General features: G+C 38.6%; 1 protein-coding gene across 3 annotated transcripts in view; it reads right to left on the bottom strand.

Annotated features, from left to right (window-relative positions):
• Window positions 1-25,032, bottom strand: part of NFIB (nuclear factor I/B) — a 228,158-nt gene that overhangs the window by 60,907 nt on the left and 142,219 nt on the right. For all 3 annotated transcript variants that reach the window (XM_006754228.2, XM_006754230.2, XM_015568157.1), the window contains exons 4-6: window positions 11,042-11,110; window positions 5,631-5,751; window positions 2,563-2,681 (exon numbers count right to left, since the gene is read on the bottom strand). In XM_006754228.2, coding sequence (XP_006754291.1) covers window positions 2,563-2,681; window positions 5,631-5,751; window positions 11,042-11,110 — 309 coding nt within the window. The remainder of the gene's footprint in view (window positions 1-2,562; window positions 2,682-5,630; window positions 5,752-11,041; window positions 11,111-25,032) is intronic.

The following is a 25,032-nucleotide window of genomic DNA, read 5'->3' as shown; positions in this document are numbered from 1 at the left end:
AAAGGGGAATCAATTCTTACAAAGTGACACTCTCTATAATAAAGAACACTACACTTATGAACAACATATCCACTCCCACACATTCACAATGTTATCACCATTAGAATCTTTTCCAGAATAATTTTCTGATGGGGAAAATATGGCTTTGTTTAGCATACACTGACAGTGTCAGTAAAACAGGCAATAAAATAGAAAGGGCTTCGGGTTTTGTTTACACCCTCATTTCTCCAAGTCTGATGAAAGTCCCTATTTTTTCCTGGCCTTCACTAATAGGACTGGTGCTCTGCCCATCAATGTTGCATGTGTCCAACAGTGACTGTGCCCTTACTATGCACCAAGTGTTGTGCATGGTTACCAGGTGCTGGTTACAGCAGTATCCAAAATAGATAAAGTCCCTGACCTCATAATGCAGGCAGACTGAGACAATTAATTCCATAAAGAAATACGTAATAACATATTACGAGTACAAGGAACCATACTGAATGTCAAGAGAGAAAAACAGTAAGACCTGACTGAAATGCCTCCCTGTAGGCTGCACCTGAATGAGGACAAAACAACAACTTTCCAGGGAGAGTTAGAAGAGGAGCTTCCAGAGACATGGCTTATAGGAAGGTCTTGGGTTTTATATTCCCAAATCTAAACAAAGCAGGGGGCTCAAGTGTAAGAAGAAGCAGACGGCACCCTCTGGGGCTGGAGCGGTGTCAAAGGAGAGACAGACAAGAAATAGGGCCTTTTGGACATATGAGGGAATTCTGATTTTCTTCTAAGAGGAATGGGAAGTGACTAAAGTATCTGAAACAGAGAAGTGATGTGATGTCATTATGAGTTTTTTAATTTATTGATTGATTTTTAGAGAAAGAGGAAGGGAAGGAGAGAAGGAAAGAGCGAGGGAGACAGAGAGAGAGAGAGAGAGAGAGAGAGAGAGAGAGAAATTTGTTGTTCTACTTATTTATTGATTCATTGGTTGATTCTTGTATGTGCCCTGATATTGCCACTCTAACCAACTGAACTACCCGGCCAGGGCTAGCATCATTTTGTTCTATACAGATGATTTGGTCTACAGCCTAAAGAACAGATTGGAAAAAGTGTCCTTAGAGCCAAACTCTCCAGCTGGTTTTCAAGAATGTCCTTAGAATGACCTCTGTCATCTGCCATTACTTCCTTCCACGTGCACAGTACCCAGCCGCAGGGTGCACATGGCCATTCTAACTCCCCACAGCGCTAGCCTATGTCCGTGCCAGTCCCTACTTCGCCCGTTAAAAATCTCAGCCTATTAAAGGAGACCCAACCCCTCCATGAAAATGTTTCACTATCCTTAAAACTCTAAGGCATTCAGTCTAAAAATCTGGGGCAGCAAAAATATAGTCCTGAATAAAGAACTGACTTTGGCTTTTACTGCTAAGTTATTTACGCCCTGAGATTGCTGGACATACAGCTTCCCAACCCTCAGATACACATACCCACATCACGGGCTTAAAACTACTGATAAAGAGTGCTTCTACATTTTTAATAAAATGCAAAACTTGACTTAAAAGACAATTTTAATTATATAAGTCATACTTGCATCCATGCACACATACCAACACAAAGTGCAGTTAGCTAATTTTTCTATTTCCAGGCTTAATCATCTCCCTCTAATTAAGGCAAACAGGCATGGGTTTGTTTGATGCAATAATTCAATAGACTAGCAAATTTTCAACCTTTTCATATCGTAGCACACATAGACTAAAATTGTGTGGCACACCAGGAGATATTTTTTGCTGATCTGACCAAAAATCAGGTATAATTTTGATTCATTCACACTGGGTGGCTATTGTTGTTTTGGCTATTGTTATTTTTTTATTTGATAGTCTAAAAGAAAAGAGGTCAGTGTCCTGACTAAAGAGTCAGGTATTGCACGTTTTAAAAATTCTTGCACACACAAGTTGAAAATTGCTCAATAGATTTTAAGAATAAAATGGAGCAAAGTCTGAATTCAGAGAGCCAAATAATACCTATTTCTTAAAGTTATATTTTCCCCCAAAGCTGCCTTAAAATTGAGTCATAGTTTTATCTAGAAAGTATAACTAGGTTGACTCAGATACAAAGTTTCTTACGTTCCACGTTTACTTATTTTTTAGGCTGTAACCACTTTCAGAAGGAATCATGGCCTTTCAATGGGAACTTTCAGTAACCGGCACCTGCCAACTAATTAAGGGTTGGTTCCTCCCTAAAGTACCCCATAAAGAGAGGCAAACGGATCTAATGGAACCAAAACTCATGTTTCTGCTGCAATCCAGCCATCTTAGGTAGACAGACAATGATTGGTTCCATACATAATCGGGGGCTCTAAAATGATCATTCTGTCTGAAAAATAAACTCAATAGACACGAAAAACATGGGACTTTTTCAAAGTTAACTTTGACATCTGATAAGCACATTAGCTTAAAACTAATTTTACTGCAGCCATTTCATGAAAAAAAAAATCCATATTGGTTCCACTATGCTATTTTGACTAAATGAAACATGAAATGAGCTGACATATTACTACAATGTCCCTAGAGGCATCTGCTTGTTACTCACCTTGATCTCTTTCATGCCATGTTCGACTTCCAGCAGCTGGTGAATTCGGAGAGGGATAAAAGTCCCCTGTAGGACTGGGTTCCATATTTTCATCTATGGATATGGTTTTGGGTCTTTTGCTGTTGAAATACAACAATAGTTATGTTAATGGGCTTTCTAGGAAGATGTGCAGCATTTGAAAGCATATAATTTGAGAAGATTCTTCCGGTGGAAATTTCCATAAACACAATAGTATCTCAGAATCATTTTGAAATAATGGTGAGTATTCAAGACACAAACAGGGGTAACACTGTTTTCAGGTGTACGTATCATTTATAGTACTATATTATACCTGTACCTGCCTAACAAATATGATGTTTATTATATTTACCTTTGAAATGTATTTCCAAAGCAATTTTAGCAGTAAAAAGTGAATTCTTAAATGAGATACATGTACTAATTTCAAAATTGTTATTAAGATTGTTCCTGACTCTTATACTACATATATTAATAATGTTCATTTGCATAGCACTTGATATTAACAATGTAATCTTTTCATATTAATTCAAAGATAAGGTAATGGTGTAGAACAGAACATGAAGTTTGGAGTGGGAAGAACTACCTCAGTGTCAAATGTAGGCCAATTACTACTTCTTAATAGTAAGCTTGTTAACTTTTCTATACTTAGTTTAATCATCTATAAAATGGAAATAATAAAAACCTAGTTCAAAGGGGAGTGGTTGAGAGGATAAAATGAGTTATTAAATGTAAAGCTCTTAGTTGAGTGGAGAGCACTTAGAAGATGCTTATTAAGTAGTAATTATTATTGGTAACCCTATAATTAATAATGCTTAAAAATTTTATATACTTTAACAATTATAAACTATTTCATATATTCTTCTCTATCTTTTCTGAAAAAATTAGGTTATTGATCCTTTATTCTTGAGATCACCCATGAAAAGCAGGCCATTGCCAAATTCAAGCCACACAGTATACTTTTAAAATGATGTATTTTAATCAAGAAAACATGGCTCATCTCAATTATTAAGAAAAGTATTTAGAACAGAGGTTTAAAAGCTATTTTATGGCGCATGCCATATAGCTTGATATACTGCTTTCATAAATCCCTACCAATACCCTATTAAACAGTTAATTGACTATAAGAATGGATATTTTTCCTGAAATTACAAAGTCCCTATTCACATCTATCCAGGCAAAAACTAAAAAAAAAAAAAAAAAAAAAAAAAAAACCAAACAAAAAAAAACCACATACACACACAAAAAAAACATACCTTCTGAATTCACCTAATGAAGTGACAAACAAAGTGTCATATGATTTCAGAGCTGGACTGGGCCTCTGGAGTCCTACACAGAAACCAAACCTCCCTTTTCAATTTCACGTGGGGAGACAAATATGGAGAAATTCAGGGAGTTGCCCAGTGCATACTAATGATGGAAACAGTCTGACACAAAGTAAGCTGTGCTCTAGCTACTGTACTGTTTCCAAAACCTGGAGGCATGTGTATGTCTGGGCATATTCATAGATACGCCTGTGATTAATATATGACTCATAGCTCACACAGTATTAATACAATGCAGAAGGTGGTAATTTCTATCCATACTTACCCACTCTGAGAGTAAGTAATAGCTCTTTAGTTTCTTTTTTATGGTATCAAAAGTTAGAAGATACATTTTTAAAACCCTCCTATAATTTAATTATCCCATCTCTGAATCAGCAGTAAATACCGAAAACTTAAAATGAGGGAGAAAAGATTTTCATAAGAAAATGGAAACTCTATGTTGACAACATACTGATTCATCAGACAAAACAAGAAATTACTATTCACTTTTTAAATTTAGAAAAATTAAATCATTTTAAGATCTCACGATGTCACAGACTATTTTAGTGATAATAAACCTAATTATCTTGCTATGCAAACTATATAAAAATTCAGTTCGACCATAAAATTAAACTTAGATACTAAACATACAAATGTGCACAGCCCCATAATTAATTGAAATACCATTAACTTTCATTATAAAAATAGCATAGAAAAATAATTAGCCTTTTTTCATTTCTAAAAAGTTAATTTTATAAAGTGTATGTTTTGCTCTGGAATCCATGTATGCAATTATATTTGATCATGGGTATACTTAATTCTCTGGAAATGAAATGGGTCTTCATATATTGAAGATTTAACTCAAAAAGAAAACCAACAAAGCTGTACTATTTATTCACCTTTAATTCTCATTACCTCAATCCTCTTCTACCATTCTGCAATAGTGGAACATATAATGAAATCCTATGTGCAATGACTTTCTAAGTGACTTATCCCTCATTTAAATAGAAAACCTCTTTTTAAACGCCTGTGAGACTGGAAGTTAGAATAAGAAGGTCAAGAGACAAAAATGAGAATGTCAACAGAGAACTAAAAAGTAAAGTAATCTAGCTGTAGTTCTTCTACAAAGAAGGCTGGTTAAGCCAAATCTCGGAGCATGTAATATTTTCATTGGTAACTCAGAGTTCACTCAATTATTAAGGAATATTGACTAATTGAAGAACTTGGTAAACTTTGGCCTAGAATAAGGCCTTTTGCTTTTAAGTGTAAGTAAATGACACATTTTATTTGTCATGTTTCATTGTCCCCATCTGGGTTTTGGTATTAGGGTAAAAGTTACCAGGATGGGTCAATCATAAACCAGGGTTCATTGCCAAGGGAAAATCATTTTTAGAGCTGTCAAAAGAATTAGCTAACTTGTAGAATTATAATATTTCACAGAACAGCACAAAACTCACAATATTCCACAGACAGGATAAAAATCATATAACATTTTCATAACTCCCTGGTCACTCCCCCCAAAAATTTATTTTAAAAAATGCTCTGAATAACAATTACATTTAATTTTGAAATGCCAAAATAAATTTCACCAGGAAAGATGAAAAAAATCTGTGTGAAATCAGCAAAAACTCTTTCACTCTTTGCCTTGTTCCCCCTATTCTGTACCTTCCTGCCTCTCTAGCTGCATACCTCCCTACCTACCGACTTGCACACATACTTGAAAATAAAAGCAGCTTCTCTCTCAGTTACCTGCTTGGTGGAGAAGACAGCGACCGCTGAAGATTGACCCCCGAGTTCATGTCATGATAGTATGGTTGGCTTGGGATTTCTCCAATTGGAAAGTTGACTCCAGTTCCCTGGGTTATGGGTGCTGAGGAATAAAACAAAAGAAACATTGGGAATGACATTTACACTTGTCATCTGTATTCAAATGTAATAATCTAATATTTTCCAAGCCTCTGGGCAAGGAGGAGAACTCTCTTTACTTTCAAGACTCTAATATCAACCATATGCTGTGCCAGAATTTGAAAACTTCCTCCTGATTCCAAAGTTCAAGTCTGCAAACTCGAGGCATTCAAGCTGTAACTATTGATTACCTCTCCCCCAACTTCAACTCTCCAACCTTTCTTACTAACTCATTTGTATTTGCTCTATTTCTATCTGTTACCCCACTAGTCTATGGTGCATTGGAGCAATGTGCTTTGTATGAAGCTGACTCCCAAAGTCAAATCATCGTTAAATAAATATAGAACAATTTCATACATAAATACCAAATATTATTCTATAGTCAACATAGAATCAGTAACTTTAACATAAGAATGGAATAGAAATCATGATGTTGATGATTATTTGATATAAATAATTCCTGTATTATGGCAAGTAGATTAGAAAAATTTTAAAATATAAAAGAAAGGCAAGATTTTTCCCCCCAAAATAGATATTCAGGTTTCACAGGAATGGTTAGTGTAGCTTTTCTCAATAATTATGTTTTGTCTTCTAAAAAAGTGTTTATGCTACAATTTTATAAATTATGTAAAATATGTACATGAAGTTTCATATTTTAAGGTATTATTTTATAAAGATACCTTTTTTATTTTGCTGCTATATCATGAACTGAGATTTTTTTATATTTGTGTTGAGTTTTGCACATTTGTTTAAATTAAAACATTTTTTTCTAGACATTTTGAATAAATCCTTGAGGTTGTTGTGCTAGAATGAGTACAGTCTTGGGAGCCAGAGAGCCTTTTAGTTTGCACTTATTCTACCACTTACAAGATCTGTACCTCAGTTTCCTGCACAGTAAAATGAGGAGAAGAATAACCTACTACCTATGATTATTTTGAGGATGAAAGAGGTCAAAAGTGATAAAAGCCCACCATTATGCCTGGTACATAATAGGTGATCAATAAATATGAGTTTCCTTCCTTCTTTCCTTTCTCCCCCAAGTTTCCTCCCTTGCAGGCTTAAGTAGTCAGCAAAGATGAAACAGTTCAAAAACATGCTAAGAGAAGATGAAGAGGTATAAATGAACCTACTTGCTGAAAATTTGTTCATTCAACAAGTTATTGATTGTGTCCATTACTGGCAGGTGCTGCAAGGGATACAAAATAGTCTAAGGTAGTCCTGGTCCTTGAAACACTGGACAACAAGGTGGGCAAGCACAATACTCATGAAAACATAAATACCAACATAATGCAGACAACAATGAAACTGTCCAAATGAATGACATGATCAATAAAATGCTGCAGGATTTCAAGGGAAGAATAATCTAATACAAGCTTGAATCGTCCAAGAAATCTGTGGAAAAGCCATAGACGACATCGGACCTGGGAGAATGAATAAGGTATTGAGTGGGGGGGTAGGGGGGAGGTCATTTTAAATAGGGTTTTCATAGGGATCAAAGTCATGGGCAAAGATAATACACAAGGTGGAGACCAGACAGGTTGGTGTCAAAGGACAGAACTTAAGCACGGTTTCTATTTCTTCACCTGCTTTTATTGGACCTTCATAGGCCCTAATGAGAGGAAGTGTTCCCTGTGCCAGGGCAACAATATTCGAGAGCCCCTGAGACTCACTCCAAGTACACAAAGTTTGCTTCCTGCCTCTCCTAACTGCTTCATGTTTAATATAAAATTTCGAAGGAACCACAGATTTTCAAGGAATTTTTCTTACTCAGAATTTTTTTATAAACAATTGAAATGTGTTCGCCATCAGCTGAATTGTGTTCCGATATCACATAGGCCAAGATTAACTTAAAATGTTTTTATGGAAGTATGAACATGAGGCAATGCCGTTAGCGCAGAGAAGTACCATGGACTATACAATGACGAGCTTTCTTTTCCTAGTAAAAATTAAATAAATCACTACATACGAGATTAGTTTCAGCTCCAAAGTTCTCGAGCTTCTGCTTTCTGTTAGACTGTTCATGTTATATGTAACTCACGTGAGCCTCCTTTGACACAGAACATTTCTGTATTCAATGTGTAACTGTGCCTAATGGCTTAAATCCTTTGGAAAGCTAAAATGCAGCTGCTTGCTGTGGCTTGAGGTACACCGGAGGTTAAAAAAATGCAAGGTAAGAAATCCCACAGTAACCACATGCTCTAAAGTTTATTATTAGAACCTCGTTCTATGTGACATTGGGAAGCAGGGCATGTGATAGGAGGAGGCATTTGTGTCGCTCCGTGAAAGCAAGCAATCTGTCCAGTCCCTGGAACAGTAATGGATACAACTCCAATAACTGAGTTGCTAACAGGAAACTTACAGGTTATATCTTATACAAACTCTGTGCCATTTTAGTAGGCTCATGCAATATTTAGGCAAAGCTCTGCAATTTCTGTGTAATCCATATGGCTTGATGGTCAGTACAGATTGCTTGACCATAAACATACGAGGCGTCATTTATAGTGAAAGGATAACAAAAAAATCTTCAGAAATTATTTTCTAAATTTGTCCAGAAAGATTATTCCAAAGTATCAAATCAGCAATAAAAAATCATCTATCTACAAATTTATACCTGAGTAAAAATTTAGTGTGTATTCTGACATTAAATCGGAGACTCCGCCAAGGAACGTGGATTACTAATAAACATGGCCAAATTCTAAAACAGCACACCCACAAAATGTATTTAATGACAAAGTGTATGAGAACAGTAAGTCCCAGACAGATTCCTGTCTAAAAGCCTCCCAGAGAACTTCCATTGGACACAAAGATCGGTGTCCGCACGTCTCCCGGAGAGGGGCAAAGAAGCCTGGGGCTGCAAATCATGTTTAAGAGGCTGCCAATACCCTCTCAGAAACCAAGCTCCCAAGAATCGCAGATTCCAAGGGTTAGAGGCCAACCCTTAATCTCTCTTATTGTTCTCCTCACTCCAACAGCTGATCTTAAATCAACTTTTAAGATGGAGATAATATCCTTCGACAGAAAGATCACTATCCTAAAACTGAATAGCTTCATTAGCTAAAGTCAACATACACATTAGTGGGTCGTCTGATCGTAAAACCCCGGAGGACAGAAACCATTAACATCCCGTCAAAAAGTCGGAATTTGTGATATACAGCATGAGGGTTGGGCCGAAGTTTATGTTTACTCAGCAAACCCTTATTTCCCCCACAATAAAGTTCAATTGTGTAAATAAGATTATAATGTAGATATATCAAAATGCTTCGGAGGACCATCGCTCCAGCATCTCAGAGACAGCCATTTACTTCCAGAGAAGAAAATAAGTGTTTGTTGGATAAATGAATGAATGAATGTGGATAGTCAGTGTACTAACTGCAAATCAGTAATGTTTGTTGTAACAGATTACACAAAAACCTCTCAGAAATGACAGTATGAATTAAGAAAGAATGAGTGAGGTAGGTTAAATTTACCTCGTTTCTGAACTGTTATAGAAAAGTAATTTTCAATCTGTTTTTTTTTTTTAATGTTTCAAATTCAAATTTTTCAAAATGTCCCTCTGGGCTTTTGATGGTTCTAACACAGCTCTCCTTCGACAGCATCCAGCATAATGTCACCTGTGATGAGGAGCTAATCACATTTCCTGACTGATGACTCAGTGCTTCTCATAAGAAAGATGAAAATGTATCTTGGAACTTAGGAAATTTAAACAAGTAATTTCATAATGTCTTAGAACTGTAGCAGCACAGCTTCCCTGCTAAAGAACAGTATGGAGAACACACACACACACACACACACACAAACACACACACCTCCAAATACCCCTTCTTTACATGATGCCCGGAAGTGAAAGTAAGTCAGGCGGTTTCCTCTACAAATTAAAAAATCAACTTTCAAATAAAAAAAAACTTTCAAATGTCAAAGGCCTACATACCACAGCCTGGTCAGGAAAAACACACAAGGCTCATTGCCTTGGACCACTCAGCAAACCATCAGAATCCTCTTCCCTGGCAAATACAAACTCCAGAGCTACAGGATGTTACATTTTGGTCTATGCTGCCCCCCCAGTACATAGACCTATAACGGAAGTCTTTAAGGTACACATTTATCCACTGGAAAAATCACATCAGAAAGGGTAAGTTCCTTAAAGTCTTAAAGGTGCATGTACCTAACTCTCTGAGAAGCATGCTAGTTGCCCTGGCCGCTTTAGAATTTGGGACTCTTTAAGAAACCATGATTCAAAAGACACAGGAAATCTACTAGCTTGGAGATTCCTTCACTGAACACACCTCTAAAGCACTACCTACTCTTTATCCTCAGTAGCTCACTCCCGGTTTGTTCTTTTGGATCACTGTAAATCTTACCCGTGACCTCTGAATGTGACCCAAAAGGAAAAACACAATTTAAACAAGAACCAGAGTGCCACTACATTATCTGTGTAGCATCGTTCCGAACTGTAAGGCTCTCCATCAAAATGTCAGGTGAAGACACACCCTTCCAAGTTACATAAAGGAGCTACCGCAGAGAAGTGAGGAAGAAGAGATGAGTCACTGCCTTTAATGCAATCGGTGCGTGAAGAGCTGCCTCTCAGATATATATTTGCACCCACGAGTCATAAGTAAGGGAGTTGATCAAGGCAACACTCCCTGTGCTTAGTTAGCTGGCCAGGTGAAGTTACCCAAGAAACACCTCATCCGGCCTGCCAAGAATGGTGTCTCAGGTGAGGTGGGCAGTTGAAACAATTGGATATTGTTTGGAATAACAATGCTTTCTATCTATATCCAACCGCAATCTGCAAAGTTAATTTCTGCATCCCTCTACATGCTGCACGTTAGCGTGTATATCCTGTACATCTCCAAGCTCCCACCAAAATGTCAGTAAAATAAAAAAGCACTTATCTACAGGAAACTTATGTGGGTTATTATAACAATACGTAGTACATTTAATTAATCGCACTTCCTTTGATAAAAATGACCATCTACGGTCACAGGGAGAACAGTGAATTAAGTGAATACCAGTAACAAGGCAATCAGAACAACCCCCAAATTATTTTTTGTAACAAAAAGTTTTAATGATTTAAATGCAAATGTTTTAGAAAATCAGACAAATATATTCACTAATGATTTCATCAAAAGTCAAAGAATTTAAAGCTCATTTTCTCCTAATAAATGGTTATTCCTCAAACTGTATTTAAGGTTCAAAATATAAAATATTTTAAAATCTCACTGCAAAATTAAATAATAAGAAAACTATTTACTTACTTCTGGATACCCTCACGAGCTCTGATACATTGAAGACTCCAGATTTTACAAAACTATCTTCAAGGTATCCTGAAAAGAAACACAAAGGGGAAAAAGATCAACACATGCAGGAAGCAAATAAATGATTAAACACTGGAATTTGTTCACGTGTTTTTAAACCAAGTTTAGGGGGAAAAAAAGTGAGCTTAACAAAAAAAAACATGTAAAGGCAAAACTTGTGAATGCAAACTGGGTCTGTTTAAACAAAAGTAAAAAAGTTTAGATGCTAAACTATCGCCTAAGATAATTTTTTAACTTGGTACATGTACAGGGCAATGAGTACGGTGCTTTTGCCATGGCCCACCCATGAAGAAGGAATGTTTAGGGGTTCTATACGTGCATTCAGCTTGGTAGCATCTGGTAGGCGAAAGTCCATGCATTTAAAAAGAGAGAGAGAGAAAGAAAAAGGAAAACCACAACCACAATTAGCACCTTGTTGGAATTACTTCAAAGATCTCTTGCAACCACTGTTCTTTCACAAATCCTTCCCTGATTAAAGAAAAGTGAGCTGCCATTACCAGCACCCCCACTCTCGTTCCCAGGTCATGAATCACACAAAAGCATAACTTGTACATACAGCAAATACTTTGCATCAACCAATTTCCACGCACCTTTACTATACCTCACATGATCTCCTTGCTTTCTCACCCTTGCTACTATTCCCCCAGATTCCCTCATTTCAAGAACTGGACACTTTCGAGTGAAACAGTGGTGATTTCAGGACTCCAAGGGACGTCACATGACCCTTTCATGACCTCCAGGTATGGGGTCCACCAGGCCTGCGTGGCAGCTGGTCTAGCTGTATCTACGACGAGAGCTGAGGACTCCCACAAACACTGGCCCTGTCCCCAGTTTCCCGTCTATGTGAAAGAGGCGTAATGAAGTGAGGAGGAAGAGAACACCTTAGGAAGAAGGAATATGGTTACTCTCTGCTGCCCCGCAGACAGATCAAAAAGAGTCCGAAAAGCCTCAGAATTCAAATACTTCCAGGAAAAAACTCTCGATTCCAGAGGTTGTCCATTTGATCTGATTTCACTTAAAGCTTTAGGGCTGTCCAAGGGAAGAGATTCATTGCCAGATGTGAGGCGCTGGTGGTGTAACAACATGAAGCACTCAAGTCAAAGAGCTGGGATTCCACTCCCAACTACCATTTACCAGGGTGGAATCCTGAACATGTTATGAGACTCTTTGGGCCCCAGATCCTCATTTATAAATTAGAGGTAATAAAATTACCCACATCATAGAATTGTTATGGATAACAAGTGAGATAAAAATAGAAAAGCTATGGTAGGCACTGATTTCATAAGTTCAGATTGGCCACTGGGGCCAATGATCACCCATACACTGCATTATACACACTGGATTCCAGGCACTCAAATTATTTGTAAATCTGCATTTAGAGATTTACCAGAACAAATGTTACCACACTCTTTTTAACCATACAGAGCATGAAAAGACAGAAAATCATTTAATTATAATATATGCTTTCCTGTTGTGAACTGAGGAGTCGCATATGTCGGAACACTGTTTAATACCCACCCATCCACCTTCTTTAGAAAAAGGATGAAAGAATGAGGGAGAAGAAAGTATGAGATCCCAGCTGGTGATAATACTTAGGTTTCATATTAAGTCATTACTATGAAAAAATATATATAATTTTAAGAGGATAATAACAAAATGTCCCCATTTGATGTACTTCTATTTTAAGAAACTCCTACATGTTGAGCAATTAATATTTCACCAGATTGAATTCATTTCAGTGATTATTGAGCAACTAGATTAGCCAGCACTGCACAAGGTGCTAAAAGACATGAAGACCAAGAAGAAGAAAAAAAGACATTGACTCCCTTTGTGTGGTTGGGGATAAAGATATTTCTAATTTTCTGAATCACTGGAGACTATCATTGAATACAAATTTCGGTTGCTTTTGTTGTTGTTTTAAAGTATAATAAGCTGTACTTTTATATGATAGTGCACATGAAATTTTATATGGGGTACATATGTTAATATGGGCTTATATACATATTATATTAGATCTCATTTATCATGACTACAACTCATGTACTTAAGCAACCAGACAAGCTTACTTGTCCTCACCCAGCTGTACCCTCTACATGCCTGCCTCAGGCCTTTCTCAGGCAGCTCCCTTCTGAACAGAAGGCCCACTCTGTGCACCCTCTCCTCTCATTCTTCAGTGTCCAGCTCAACCCCCATCCCCTCCACAGTCTGCTCCTCTACCTTCCTCTCCCAACCCCTGGGCCAGCTACAACCAATTTCTTGCTTCTCTAGCCACCCAGAACCTAGTGTGCACTTATTCTACATCACTTTGGATGTTTGCGTTTTCCAAGATAACTGTTTTCAGGTCTTGTGTTTCTTGATGGAGCATTAACTGGGTTATTTGGAGGAGTGGCTGGGATTTGCTCATCTCTGTAGCTCCCAAACAGCTAGCTCGGCGCTTCGATATACAGAAAGTACTAAATAAATGCTTACAGAACAAAATTTTAAAATTCAACTTACTGAGAGGGAGTCACAAAAGAACACTTTAGTAATTTTATAACTGCAGACTGAGAGGCTCAAGATTGAAGGATGACTATATTGTTATTCCTGGAACTCATCTGCTGAAAGTTTTATTTAGGCTTGTGGGTAGAATGTGAAAGAGTAATGATTAGAGTCAGATTGTATTTCTGACTTTGTTGTGTAAAACTTTAGGCATTTAGTACCAAATAAATACCAAGGAACTAGAAGAGTTTAAAGAGTAAGAGTTCAAAAATAGTTGTGAAAAAAAATCTGAGGAATACGTGAATAAGCAATGAACATTTCAGTATCTATAATAATAAAAACATAATATGCTAATTAGACCAGACAGCCAAATAACCTTCTGGACGTCCTTCCAGACAAAGACCGGTTGTAAGGCCGAGCCCATTGCACAAATTTCATGCATCAGGTCGCTAGTATTTACATAAATTACATCATCTTAATACATAATAACATTTCAATATATACCTATCCATCTGAAGTTCATTTCTGTATTACTCCATGAGTAATCAGGACTCCATCTGCTTCTCAGTCATGCCCATTAAGATGGAGTGGGGTGTGGACCTGTTAAGAGCTTCAAAAGGGAGGGAGGTGCTACCTCAAGCTAATCCTACCAGTGGGAAGACAGTAAGGCACACAGATAAATACAATGACTATGCCATAGGCAAGGGAAGGCAATTCAGAATGTAGCAAGGTGTTCCCCACCCCAATTTTCCAAGTTCTAAGGAATTTGAATCTACAAGAAAAACTGAATGAGTTACTTTACTAAAACTATGAAAGGCATTGAAAATATGTCAGTACTGCTGTGGCACCCACTAGACAGAAATGCAACACCATGGATCCCACTGGTTTCCACTCCTGCATGGAACATAGGGAGAATCTGAGGATGAGCAGTGATGTCTACTGACAGTGACCTTATAAGAGGGTGTGGAGGGAGGGTAGCCTGGGAGACACACCTGAATAGAGGGCTACCCCTGCCATGCATGTGTGTATGCAGCACAGCCTTTACAATGGATAGGCAATACCCAAGATGAGGCAGAGTAAAAAAAAAAAAAAGAAATAGTGGATGGCACTTGGATAACTAATAGTGCTTGCTCCCATGACATAAGAAATAATACTTAAGGGCTCTGTCAAAATAAGTGGGGAGGATCATGCAGGGATCAGGAGCCCTGGGATAACACAGAGAGTGAGACTCAGCAAAGTGCAGGTGATTGCTAGAACGCCCGGGCTCTGAGGGCCTCCAGGAACATGGGGTTCACGTGTCCCATAGACCACTGTGAATCTAAATAGCTGATACACGGGCCAAGAGATCTTAAAGCAATTTGGAGACATTCGTGTAGTAAATTCTCTTCGTCTACCAAACGAAATATGAGCATCTCTGAGGCAGAGCAGCTGTTTAATGGTTACCGAGCACTCTTACACAACAGCTTACGCCAGGAAGCAAAGAGCAACGCGGCATTTACAGGATGCTGTATTTACACCACATGTGTGCTTTTTAAAAACTGAAATTGGGTTGGAAATGAAGACCTCCACAAACTGAAAACCCTCAAAGGCAATATCAAATTATATGATGTTACTTCTTTGTTCATTTTTCTCTAACAAAAGCAACAATAAATCACTACTCAGAAGTTAATATAGTGTTTAACCTCCTTTACAAACAATAACAGAGGGACACAATGGCATATCTAACTGTTAATATCTCAAATTATAATCAGCACCATTTGAATGTTAAACAACATTTACATAGAAAATCCAAAGGAAGACTGATAACGCTCATTTTTATAGTCTACAGTATTCTATTCTTGAAATTAAAAATAAATAAGCCACAGAAAGCTGTTATTAAATTCATGAAAGCTGTCTTCAAGTATTTGGAGGACTGGGAATGTAGATGGTGGATTAGATTTATTCCGCATAGTTCCAGCCGCTGTTTCGTGGCCCCATAAAGCAGAGTCGTCATCCAATTAGAAATGTCCCAGGAAGGAATGTGAAACTTTACAGAGGCAATAATAACCAACAAATGCCAAGTTACTGCACTAAGATCTTCTAAGGTATTAATTCAGGTAATGCCTGCAAGTTGTCATCTTGTTCCCATTTTACAGATGACAAAACTTGTGTCTACTAAAGTAGGGGGTTTCTGGCTTAGAAAGACCCTCATTAGAATTAAGCATTATCCCTGAATAGGACATTGGATAAAAGCACGTCTGAGTCCACGTTGTTGTTTTTTTTAACATGGCTGTTTCCTATTGGTTTTCTTGCATTGCTGTGGAGAAAGAACGGGAGACTCAGGTATCTAGTCTTTATGATTCCAACTGTTCACTTCCTTCAATGGAGTGTAAAAGATGCCTAAATCCTTTGCTTTTTGGATGCACTGGGGGACAAGATAAGAGTATTTCACACTAGCTCTTTGCCAGTCTTTATACTTCAGCTACCACAACTAACCCTGGGTGATTGTCTGGTAGCTGTGTTATAAGACAGAGTTCTGTCTTCCGTTTTTTCAACTTATCTGAACTGCCCATGATTAAGGATGAAATTGTGACTGTGTAATAGACATGCTAATCATTGCAAAGATAATGATTCTTGGCACAGAGACCGAGCATCAGCCTATAGCCAACGTTAACATTCTAGTATTGATTTAGAATTAGGGGTCCTTCCATATGAAATGTAAATCCATGATAGTGATGGAAGTGATCTGGTAGAGTCAGAAATTTTCTAAATTTAACACACACTGGTAGTACTATATTAATGTTATTTGTGTTTTCTAGTATTTTTTAACCAATCCATTAAACTGATTCATATATATGTAAATGTGTGTATGTGCATTTTTATAAAATTGATATCAAATATAAATTAATTTGTATCTTGCTTTTTACTAATTAAACATTATCTCTTCTCCTTTAGATTAAATAGATTATCAGAAGCAGGATTTCATTCCGGTCGGATGGCTCAGTTGGTTGGAGCATCGTCCCATACACCAAAAGGCTGCTGGTTCCATTTCCATTCAGGGCACATAACTAGGTTGCAGGTTTGATCCCTGGTCAGGGAGCTTATGGGAGGTAACTGATTGATGTTTCTCTCTCACATTGATGGTTCTCTCTCTCTCTCTCTCTCTCTATCATTTTTTTAAAGCATGATTTTAATGCCTATATAATATTACATTGCATGGACATATGATACTTTACTTGACCATTCTCCTATTGTTTGGCGTTTTAGGTTTTTTTCCCATTAAAAAAAAAACCACAAAAAACCTTATAAACAGCACTTCAATTAACATCCTTGAACACAGATCTTTGTCAGCAATTCTCTTAGACTGGAGTTCCCAGAAGTGGACTTATGGGGTCAAAGGACATAGACTCTTTTAAAGTCTTGGTAAAAACTGTCAAACTGCTTTGATAAAGGTTTGTCCCAGTTCATACTCCCTCTGATGGATCATGAGCAGGTCCATGTCACCACCCTGCTGCCAGAACTACATATCACTCATATTAGTAGTGATTTGTTTTTAATAGTGGCAAGTCGGTGGAGAAAATATAGCATTGTTATAATTTCCATTTATTTAATTATAATAAAGTTGAATATCTTTCAGACACATATGCATAATTTATTTGAACATACCGTTCAAATATAGGTAAAATAGGAATTGTACTAGCAGGAATATTTTGTTACTAATATTGATTAAATTATTTCTAGAGTTTCACACTCAATGATAATGTTGGCTATTAATTGATGTCTAATTTTTTTCTCATCATTTGATATATTCACTTATTCCCACTTTTCTCAAGTTTTAAACATATTTTCTGATCAGAATGATTATTGAATATTAGTAAATGCTTTTTTGACCTTGGTAGAGATTCCCCATTTTTTCCTTATAGCATTTATTATTATTGTATATTACTAAATTCCCAGAATAAATTATCTTTGCTTGTCCATGGAGGAAAACTCTTTTAATTTACTGTTGAATTGGTTTGCTAACAGTTTCTTCCTACTTCTCTATATGTAGTTAGGATACCTTTGTGGGAATTTTTGTATTTTATTTGTCAGGTTTTCGTACCAGGATTAAATGCATATTTCATAAAATGGTTAGGATAAGAGTCATTTTTTTCTGAAGAAGAAGAAGTTCTTGAAAGTTTAGGGGGCGGATCCCTGGCAAAATCATTTTCCTAGAATCTGTTTCAGAGAAGCTTCTTTGATACCTTTGAGTCTTTCATGAAATTTATTCTATTATGTTTTTTGGTCTTAAGACAATTTTATTATACATTTTCCAAGAATATTATCAATTTGCTCCAATTTTTTAGTTTACTAGTACACTATTTTATCGTTTATAATTTGGCTATATTTATTTTTATAGTTATATTATAATGTAAAACTATAATTAATATAAGTAAATTAAATTATGTTAAACTATACTAAAAAAGTCAGCTCTACCATTTACTCTGTAAACCTAAGGCAAATTAGGCAACTTTCCTACACCTCACATTTCTCTTCTCTAAAATATAGATGATAACCATAATACCTATAATGTAATACGAAAACTGTATAATAATAATTAAAATAGTATTTAAAGAGAGGGAAAAGGAAGGTAGAACTTCCAAATTAACAGAAAGAATAAAACACAATGAATAGGAACTTAATCAAGACAGCAAAAATAAGAACATAAGATGTAAAAATAAATAATAAATATAAAGGAAAATAGGAAGTATAAAATCAAGTATATCAATCATTACAATAAATGTAAGTGGACTGAGGAATCCCATAAAGAGCATTAGATCAACTCAAGCAAATAAAATCCAGCTATTTTCAAGGACCAATAGACAAAAACATAACAAGAATAAAGTGCTGAAAACAAACTGGTAGGCAAAGAGAAATCAGGCAAATTCAAACAATAACAGTGTTAATTCACAAAGGTTAGGATGTAATTTAAGATGAATTATAATAAGCAGGAGAGAAAACATTACGAATGAATAAGTGGCACAATTAATGAAGAAAAGAAATCACCAACCCTACATGCATGTGGAAAAGTGCATAAAAGAAAACCTATTCAAATACAAGAAAGTTGAAAAAATACAAATACATAGAGAGAATTTGAATGCATCTCTTTTACATGAACTATTAGATAAAGACCAACTTCATATCATTCAAAATACATATTTTGTTTTATTTCTATGGAAACTTTGTAAAAATAAAATAATCATATTGGCACATTATGGAGATCACCACAGACTTATGAATACTTATAATGAATACACCAAAGGGATATCACCCAAGCAAAATGGTAGCTACAGAGATTAGAGACAATTATTTAAAAATCTAGGTGCTCCAGTTAAAGGGACAGAATGCAATTTTTTTTAAGTAGTAATGCAATAAGATTCAGTGCCAACTATTTTCTTTTTCTCCCCAAGATGAAACTATTTTTCTTTCAATTTGAATTTCAGTTGACATTCAACATAGCTGTATTAGTTTCATGTGTACAGCAGTGATTAGAATTTATATACCTTACAAAGTGATGACCCCAATAATTCTAATATCCACCTGGCACCATACATAGTTATTAACTACTATTGACTTGGCTCTATTTTACATCCCCATGACTATTTTGTATCAATGTATACTTCTTAATCCCATTACCCTTTTCAGCATCAACTGTCTTATTTTTTTTAATATATATTTTATTGATTTCAGAGAGGAAGAGAGAGGGACAGAGATAGAAACATCAATGATGAGAGAGAATCATTGATTGACTGCCTCCTGCATGCCACCCACTGGGGATCACGCCTGCAACTCGGACATGTATCCTGACCGGGAATCTAACCTCCTGGTTCACAGGTCAATGCTCAACCACTGAACCACACCAGCCGGGTGCCAACTATCTTCTTTTTTAAAATATTTTGTCTTTCTCATTTAAGAGTAACCCCATCAGTGGCCTTTCTTCATCCATCTGCCTTTCTACATGCTCTCTCAAAACACATAGATACGCCTTCTTCACCTGCTGACGCTATGTAAGGTAATGTAATCACATGGGTTATTCTGGACATCAACTGTAACATATCAAGTATAAAATGGCCCAAAGCTTCAGATCCTGACGGAGATGGTCATTTTATAATCTTCGCTTATTGCTTAGAAAGTAGCTCAACTCAGAAAATGAATATAAATCAAAATACCAAATTTTGCAACTAAAATTCCAATTCATTTTTTCTTTATTGTATTTCTTACATCACCAGTTAGCCCCTCTAAGCCCTCTTCCACCTCCACCCACGCACTCTTCCCACCCACCATCATCATACTGTTGTCCATGACCATGAGTTCTCTCTCTCTCTTTTTTTTCTTTTTTGCGCAATCTCTCCACCAACCCCCAAACCTCCACTTCCCTAACCAGAGCTGCCTGCCTACTCTCTATCTCTGAGTCTGTCCCTATTTTGCTTGGTAGTTCAGTTTGTTGATTAAATTCCACATATGAGTGAAAACATACGGTCCTTGCCTTTCTCTGACTGGCTTATTTCACTTAGCGTAATGCTCTCCAGGTCCATCCATGTCCACTTCATTTTTAAAAAGTGCCACAAGATAAACAATGGAGACAGAATCTTACATCACATCACTTGTCATCCGAACCCACCCGTGGCCTCTGCACCTCACCAGAGTAAAGCACCTCACCAAGACAAAAGGGCGCTCACAGAAACACATAGGCACACTCACACCCTCTCCATGTGACCTCTGGGTACCAGCCTTTGCCTAGATCCCCAGAGGTCTCTAGCCCCCAGGTTAAAAACTCCAAATCTCTATCCTAGCCTGGAGTTCCAGACCATTTTTTCCAGATGGTTCATAGGCACTAAAAGAACAAAAACCTACAGCTTAATTGAGATATAACCTAAATACCCTTTTCAAGTGTACACTTCAGGTTTTAGTATATTCAGAACGCTGTACAACCATCACTAATATGGATCCCTGAACATTTTCATCACCTCCAAAAGAAATCCTGTGCCCGTGAACAGTCACATGCCCACTTCCCCCACCCCAGTCTCCCCTGGCCCCCGGCAACCACTAATCTACTCTTTATGTTTACAGTTTTTCCTGTTCCAGACATTTCATGTAAATGGAAACATATAATATATGAAAGAATACATCATGTCCGTTTGTCTCACGTCATCAGCATGTGCACAAATCTGAAAGTCGAGGGGTTTTCTTACTCCTGAATGCCATGGGGACATGGATATGCTCAAGGTATGGGGGTGGGCATCAAGACTTAGAAATATATCAGTGAAAATGGGAGCCTGTCCTAGTTGTGTTTTATAAAATGAAATGAAAGCGTGCAAGGTCCCTGACGAGCAGAACGCAAGTCAAAAGACCCAAAAGGGTTTGTAACAACTTTGAAAACCAAAACCTGATTTTTTTTTCTTAAATTCTTCTTCCATCAATGACATTATTATACAAAAGCCAACAAGAGTCGAATTACCCCACAAAGGTAATTGCTTTCAATTACTTGATATCTTGATACTCTTATAATTACAGAAAAAGAAAGAAGAAATGAGACTTGAGTAGAGTTGCCTAATAACTTTAAATCACATTCAATAATCCTATGAGATAGAAACATTAAAACTCAGGTAGTTAGATATCTAGGTAAATATATCAATAGATGATGACAGATAGATAGATGATAGACAGATTTTTTAAGTATTTTATTCCACTTGCAAAATATTGCTATAGAAATGACCACTCCTTCCCAGCATGCAAGTGAAGGTCCCCTGGGTGCCTTTCCACAGGACAACACACCCAGCAAGCTTAGCGTCGGCAAAGTTCAGTGATTTTAACGAGCCTGGAGCAGTCCACTCTTATCTGTGATACAGAACAATCCCAGCTTTCCAGCTGTGAGGAGGAGAACGCTTTGCATTATTAAATTGTAGCCATATGCTGCAAACACAGGCCTTGCGAAGAGGGAGAGGGAAAAGAATTTAAATTGAGAGGAAACTTCAGATGCAGGCGGTCACTGTGAAAAGAACCCAAGGTGCTTGAGTGAAAGAGCAACGACCAAAACTCGGCGGAGCAGTGGATACAGTCACGGCCGTGACCCAGGGGTGGTTACGACCGAGGCCTCTTTGCACAGGGGGCCTCTGACCTTCCCCGGGAGGAATGTGGACATTCCACAAAGAAAGAAAAATACGTTAGAGCGGCGTCTTTTAAAATGTAACAAATTGCAAACTATTGAAGTGCAAGGCCTCTTGAAAGTTTTCTGGAACGAGGTGCAGTATAAATTAGGTGCCTCCATCAATGTATTAAAATTTCACCTGAACTCTCTGTTACCTATGACATCATTTCAGAGACCACAAGACCCTGCCATACAGCTATGAAGGTAGGGAAAACAAAAGCTGCAAAAAACGAACTATAGCCCGAGAGCTAGTCCTTTGTCTCTCAGCTTTGTGAAAGGGGAGCATTGACCGTGTTTCAATTACATTTGTGACTGTGTGACGAGTGGGTCCCTGAGCTACATAAATACAAGGCGCATGCACCTGGAGAAAGTGGGAGCAGGGAACAAGATGGCGCTACTGAGCTCTAGCAAGGACAACCACTTGGTGCAGTGCAACCCTCGCCTTCATCAGGGCCCTGATGCCACAGCCGCGAAATCTCTCAGCTGATCTCCCTCCCCGAGCTCCTCCCCGCTGAGGCAAAGGTCACTCGCGATTCGCCTCCATCATCTCCTCACCCTCTACCCACTGCCCCTTGTCCCAGAAGCTGGAGCTGTCACAACTGCCCCCAGGGGCTCAACAGGGCACCTCTGTGTCAGGAGACCCAGACTCTGGTTCTGCTGAAAAATCTCAACACAAAGACTTCTCATTTCTTTCTCTCTCGTGGCAGTGCATACCCATTAACACTCGGGCTGCTCACAGCCAAGGCCAAACTCTTCTCACTCTATCACAAGGCAATGCATCTAGGTGGGTAGGGGGGCAAGGAGAAAATAACAATGATGTAGTGGGATTACTTCTGACTTAAGGTTTGGACCCATGCAAAAAAAATGAGTTTTCACCTACAGTTGCCAATAACTAATTGAGACCTTGGACAAATCACTTAACCTCTTTGCTCTGTTTTCGTAAGTAAAGTGGAGACGTTGGGCTAGCAATGTCTGAGTACTGACATCCTGTTTTCGTGAGTAATCTTTCTGAGAATGTAGAGCAAAAAAAAAAAAAGATATTGGATTATAGTAGTAAACTACTCGTTTAAAAAATTCAGCTGTCTACTTAGGGGGAGAGATGTGTAAACAGAAGTTTACGATACAAAACACCAATCATAACAGAGACAGAGTTGTCCAACCCTGCTTAGGGTGATCTGATAAGATGGAATGTAATAGTTTGGAGAGCAAGGATGAACAAGGTTTGAAGGGTGGATTTGGCAGTCCTGGTGAAGGAGACAGCATATCACTTGGAAGAAAGGAAAAGGAAGAAAACCGGGTATGTACAATTGGTGTCTGAGCAGCATTTCAAGACATGACAAAGTATCTATATACATAAAACCCTAGTACGCAAATAGACCGAACTGCGGACCAACCGAACAACCAAACAACCAGTCGCTATGACATGCGCTGACACCAGAGTGTATGTATGGAACATGGAGGGTGTTGACAGCAGGCGGCAGAGTGTGGAATATGGCAGGCATCGGCCATGGTGGGATGGTGGAGCAGTTGAGCGGGGGCACCAGACCAAGGCGAGGCACCGGTTGCTGTCATCGGGGAGAGCCTCTGGTGGTTACTGAAAATTCTTTGCTCCCATGTGCCGCAATTCTGCTGGGCATCTGCACCTGCTGCTGGCACTAGCCCTGCTTGCACCCACTGCTGGTGCTAGAGCCACTACTCAGCGCTATCAGTGGCTGCAAGTGGTGGCTGCCAGCCCTGATCACCCCTGAGGGCTTATCCATCTCCCCCTGCTCCTGAGGGGTGATCGGAGCTAGCAGCTGACTCTCCCACCCACTGCTGGTGACGGCCCCACTCACACCCACAGCCGGCACTGGAGCTGCCACTCACACCTGCTACCAGCGCCAGTCCTGATCACTCGGTGCCATCAGTGGGTGAGGACAGCGGTTGCTGGCCCTGATCGGCCCTGAGGGCTTCTCCACCTCCCCCTGCTCCTGAGGGCAGCAGCCACCACTTGCACCTCCTGATGCTACCAGCCCCAATCACTCCACGCTGTCAGCGGGTGCGAGCAGGGCCGGCGTCAGCGCATGGGAGTGGTGGCAGGGGGAACAGGGCTGCTGGCAGACAGGGGACCAGGGGCCACAGCAGGAGGGGTTGGGCAAGGGCATGGGAGATGGGCAGTGAGAAGAGTTGAGAGGACCTGTGATGCCTGCCCTGGGGGGCGTGGCCACTCACTACACAGGCAGGTCTTGGAGGGCCACTTCTGCCCTCTCTCTTGCTCCTGCCCTGCATGGGTGCGCAAGGGCCAAGTCCTCCCGCCCTCCTCCTCCAGGGAAGGCTGACTGAGCGGTACCTCTGCAGCAGGTTTGGGGAGGGAGCAGGCCTGCCCGCCAGTTAGCTGGTGACAAATCTGAACTGCGCTGCCAGCCCCATGTGGCTCCTGCTGGCTGTGGTTAGGGGCCCAGAGAGCAAAAGCACTTTGTATGGACACAAAAGAGAGGTCTGTTCCAAAGGCACGTATTTAAGAATAACAAGAAGTGATTATAACTTAGTTTCAGAGCTTATATTCAGGTCTTTCCTTTGGTCCATTTTGAATTAATTTTTGTCCACAGAGACAAACTGTAATCTAGTTTTATTCTTTTGCACGTGGCTTTCCGATTTTCCCAGCACCATTTATTGAAGAAGCTTTCTTTTCTCCATTGTGTGTTTTGGCTCTTTTGTCAAAATTTATTTGCTCATATATATGTAGTTTTATTTCTGGGTGCTCAATTCTGTTTTATTGGTCTGTGTGCCTGTTTTTCTTCCAATACCATACTGTTTTGATTATCGTAGCTCTGTAGTATAATTTGAAGTCAGATAGTGTGATCCTCCAGCTTTATTCCTTTTTTCTCAGGATTGCTTTGGCTATTCAAGGTCTAAACTTATGGGCCTTGGTCACAGAGAATATTTTATGAATTTGACCCCAAAGGCAAGGGAAGTAAAGGCAAAAATAAATGAATGGGACTATATCAAACTAAAAAGCTTCTGCACTGCAAAAGAAACTGACAACAAAGCAAAAAGGCAACCCCAACCAAATGGGAGACGGTATTTGCGAAAAAACATCTCAAACCAGGAGTTAATGTCCAAAATACATAAAGAACTCATACAGCCCAACACAAAACAAAAAAACAATCCAATTAAAAAGTGGGCAGAGGACCTGACCACACTTCTCCTAAGAAAACATACGAAGGACGAACGGATATATGAAAAGATGCTGGATTTCACTAGCTATTAGGGAAATGCAAATCAAAACTACACTGAGATACCATCT

Source organism: Myotis davidii, unplaced genomic scaffold, assembly GCF_000327345.1.
Source record: "Myotis davidii unplaced genomic scaffold, ASM32734v1 scaffold1471, whole genome shotgun sequence".
NCBI classification, from domain to species: domain Eukaryota; kingdom Metazoa; phylum Chordata; class Mammalia; order Chiroptera; family Vespertilionidae; genus Myotis; species Myotis davidii.
Note: the sequence above shows the minus strand (reverse complement) of the source record. Positions and strands in the feature narration are given on the sequence as shown.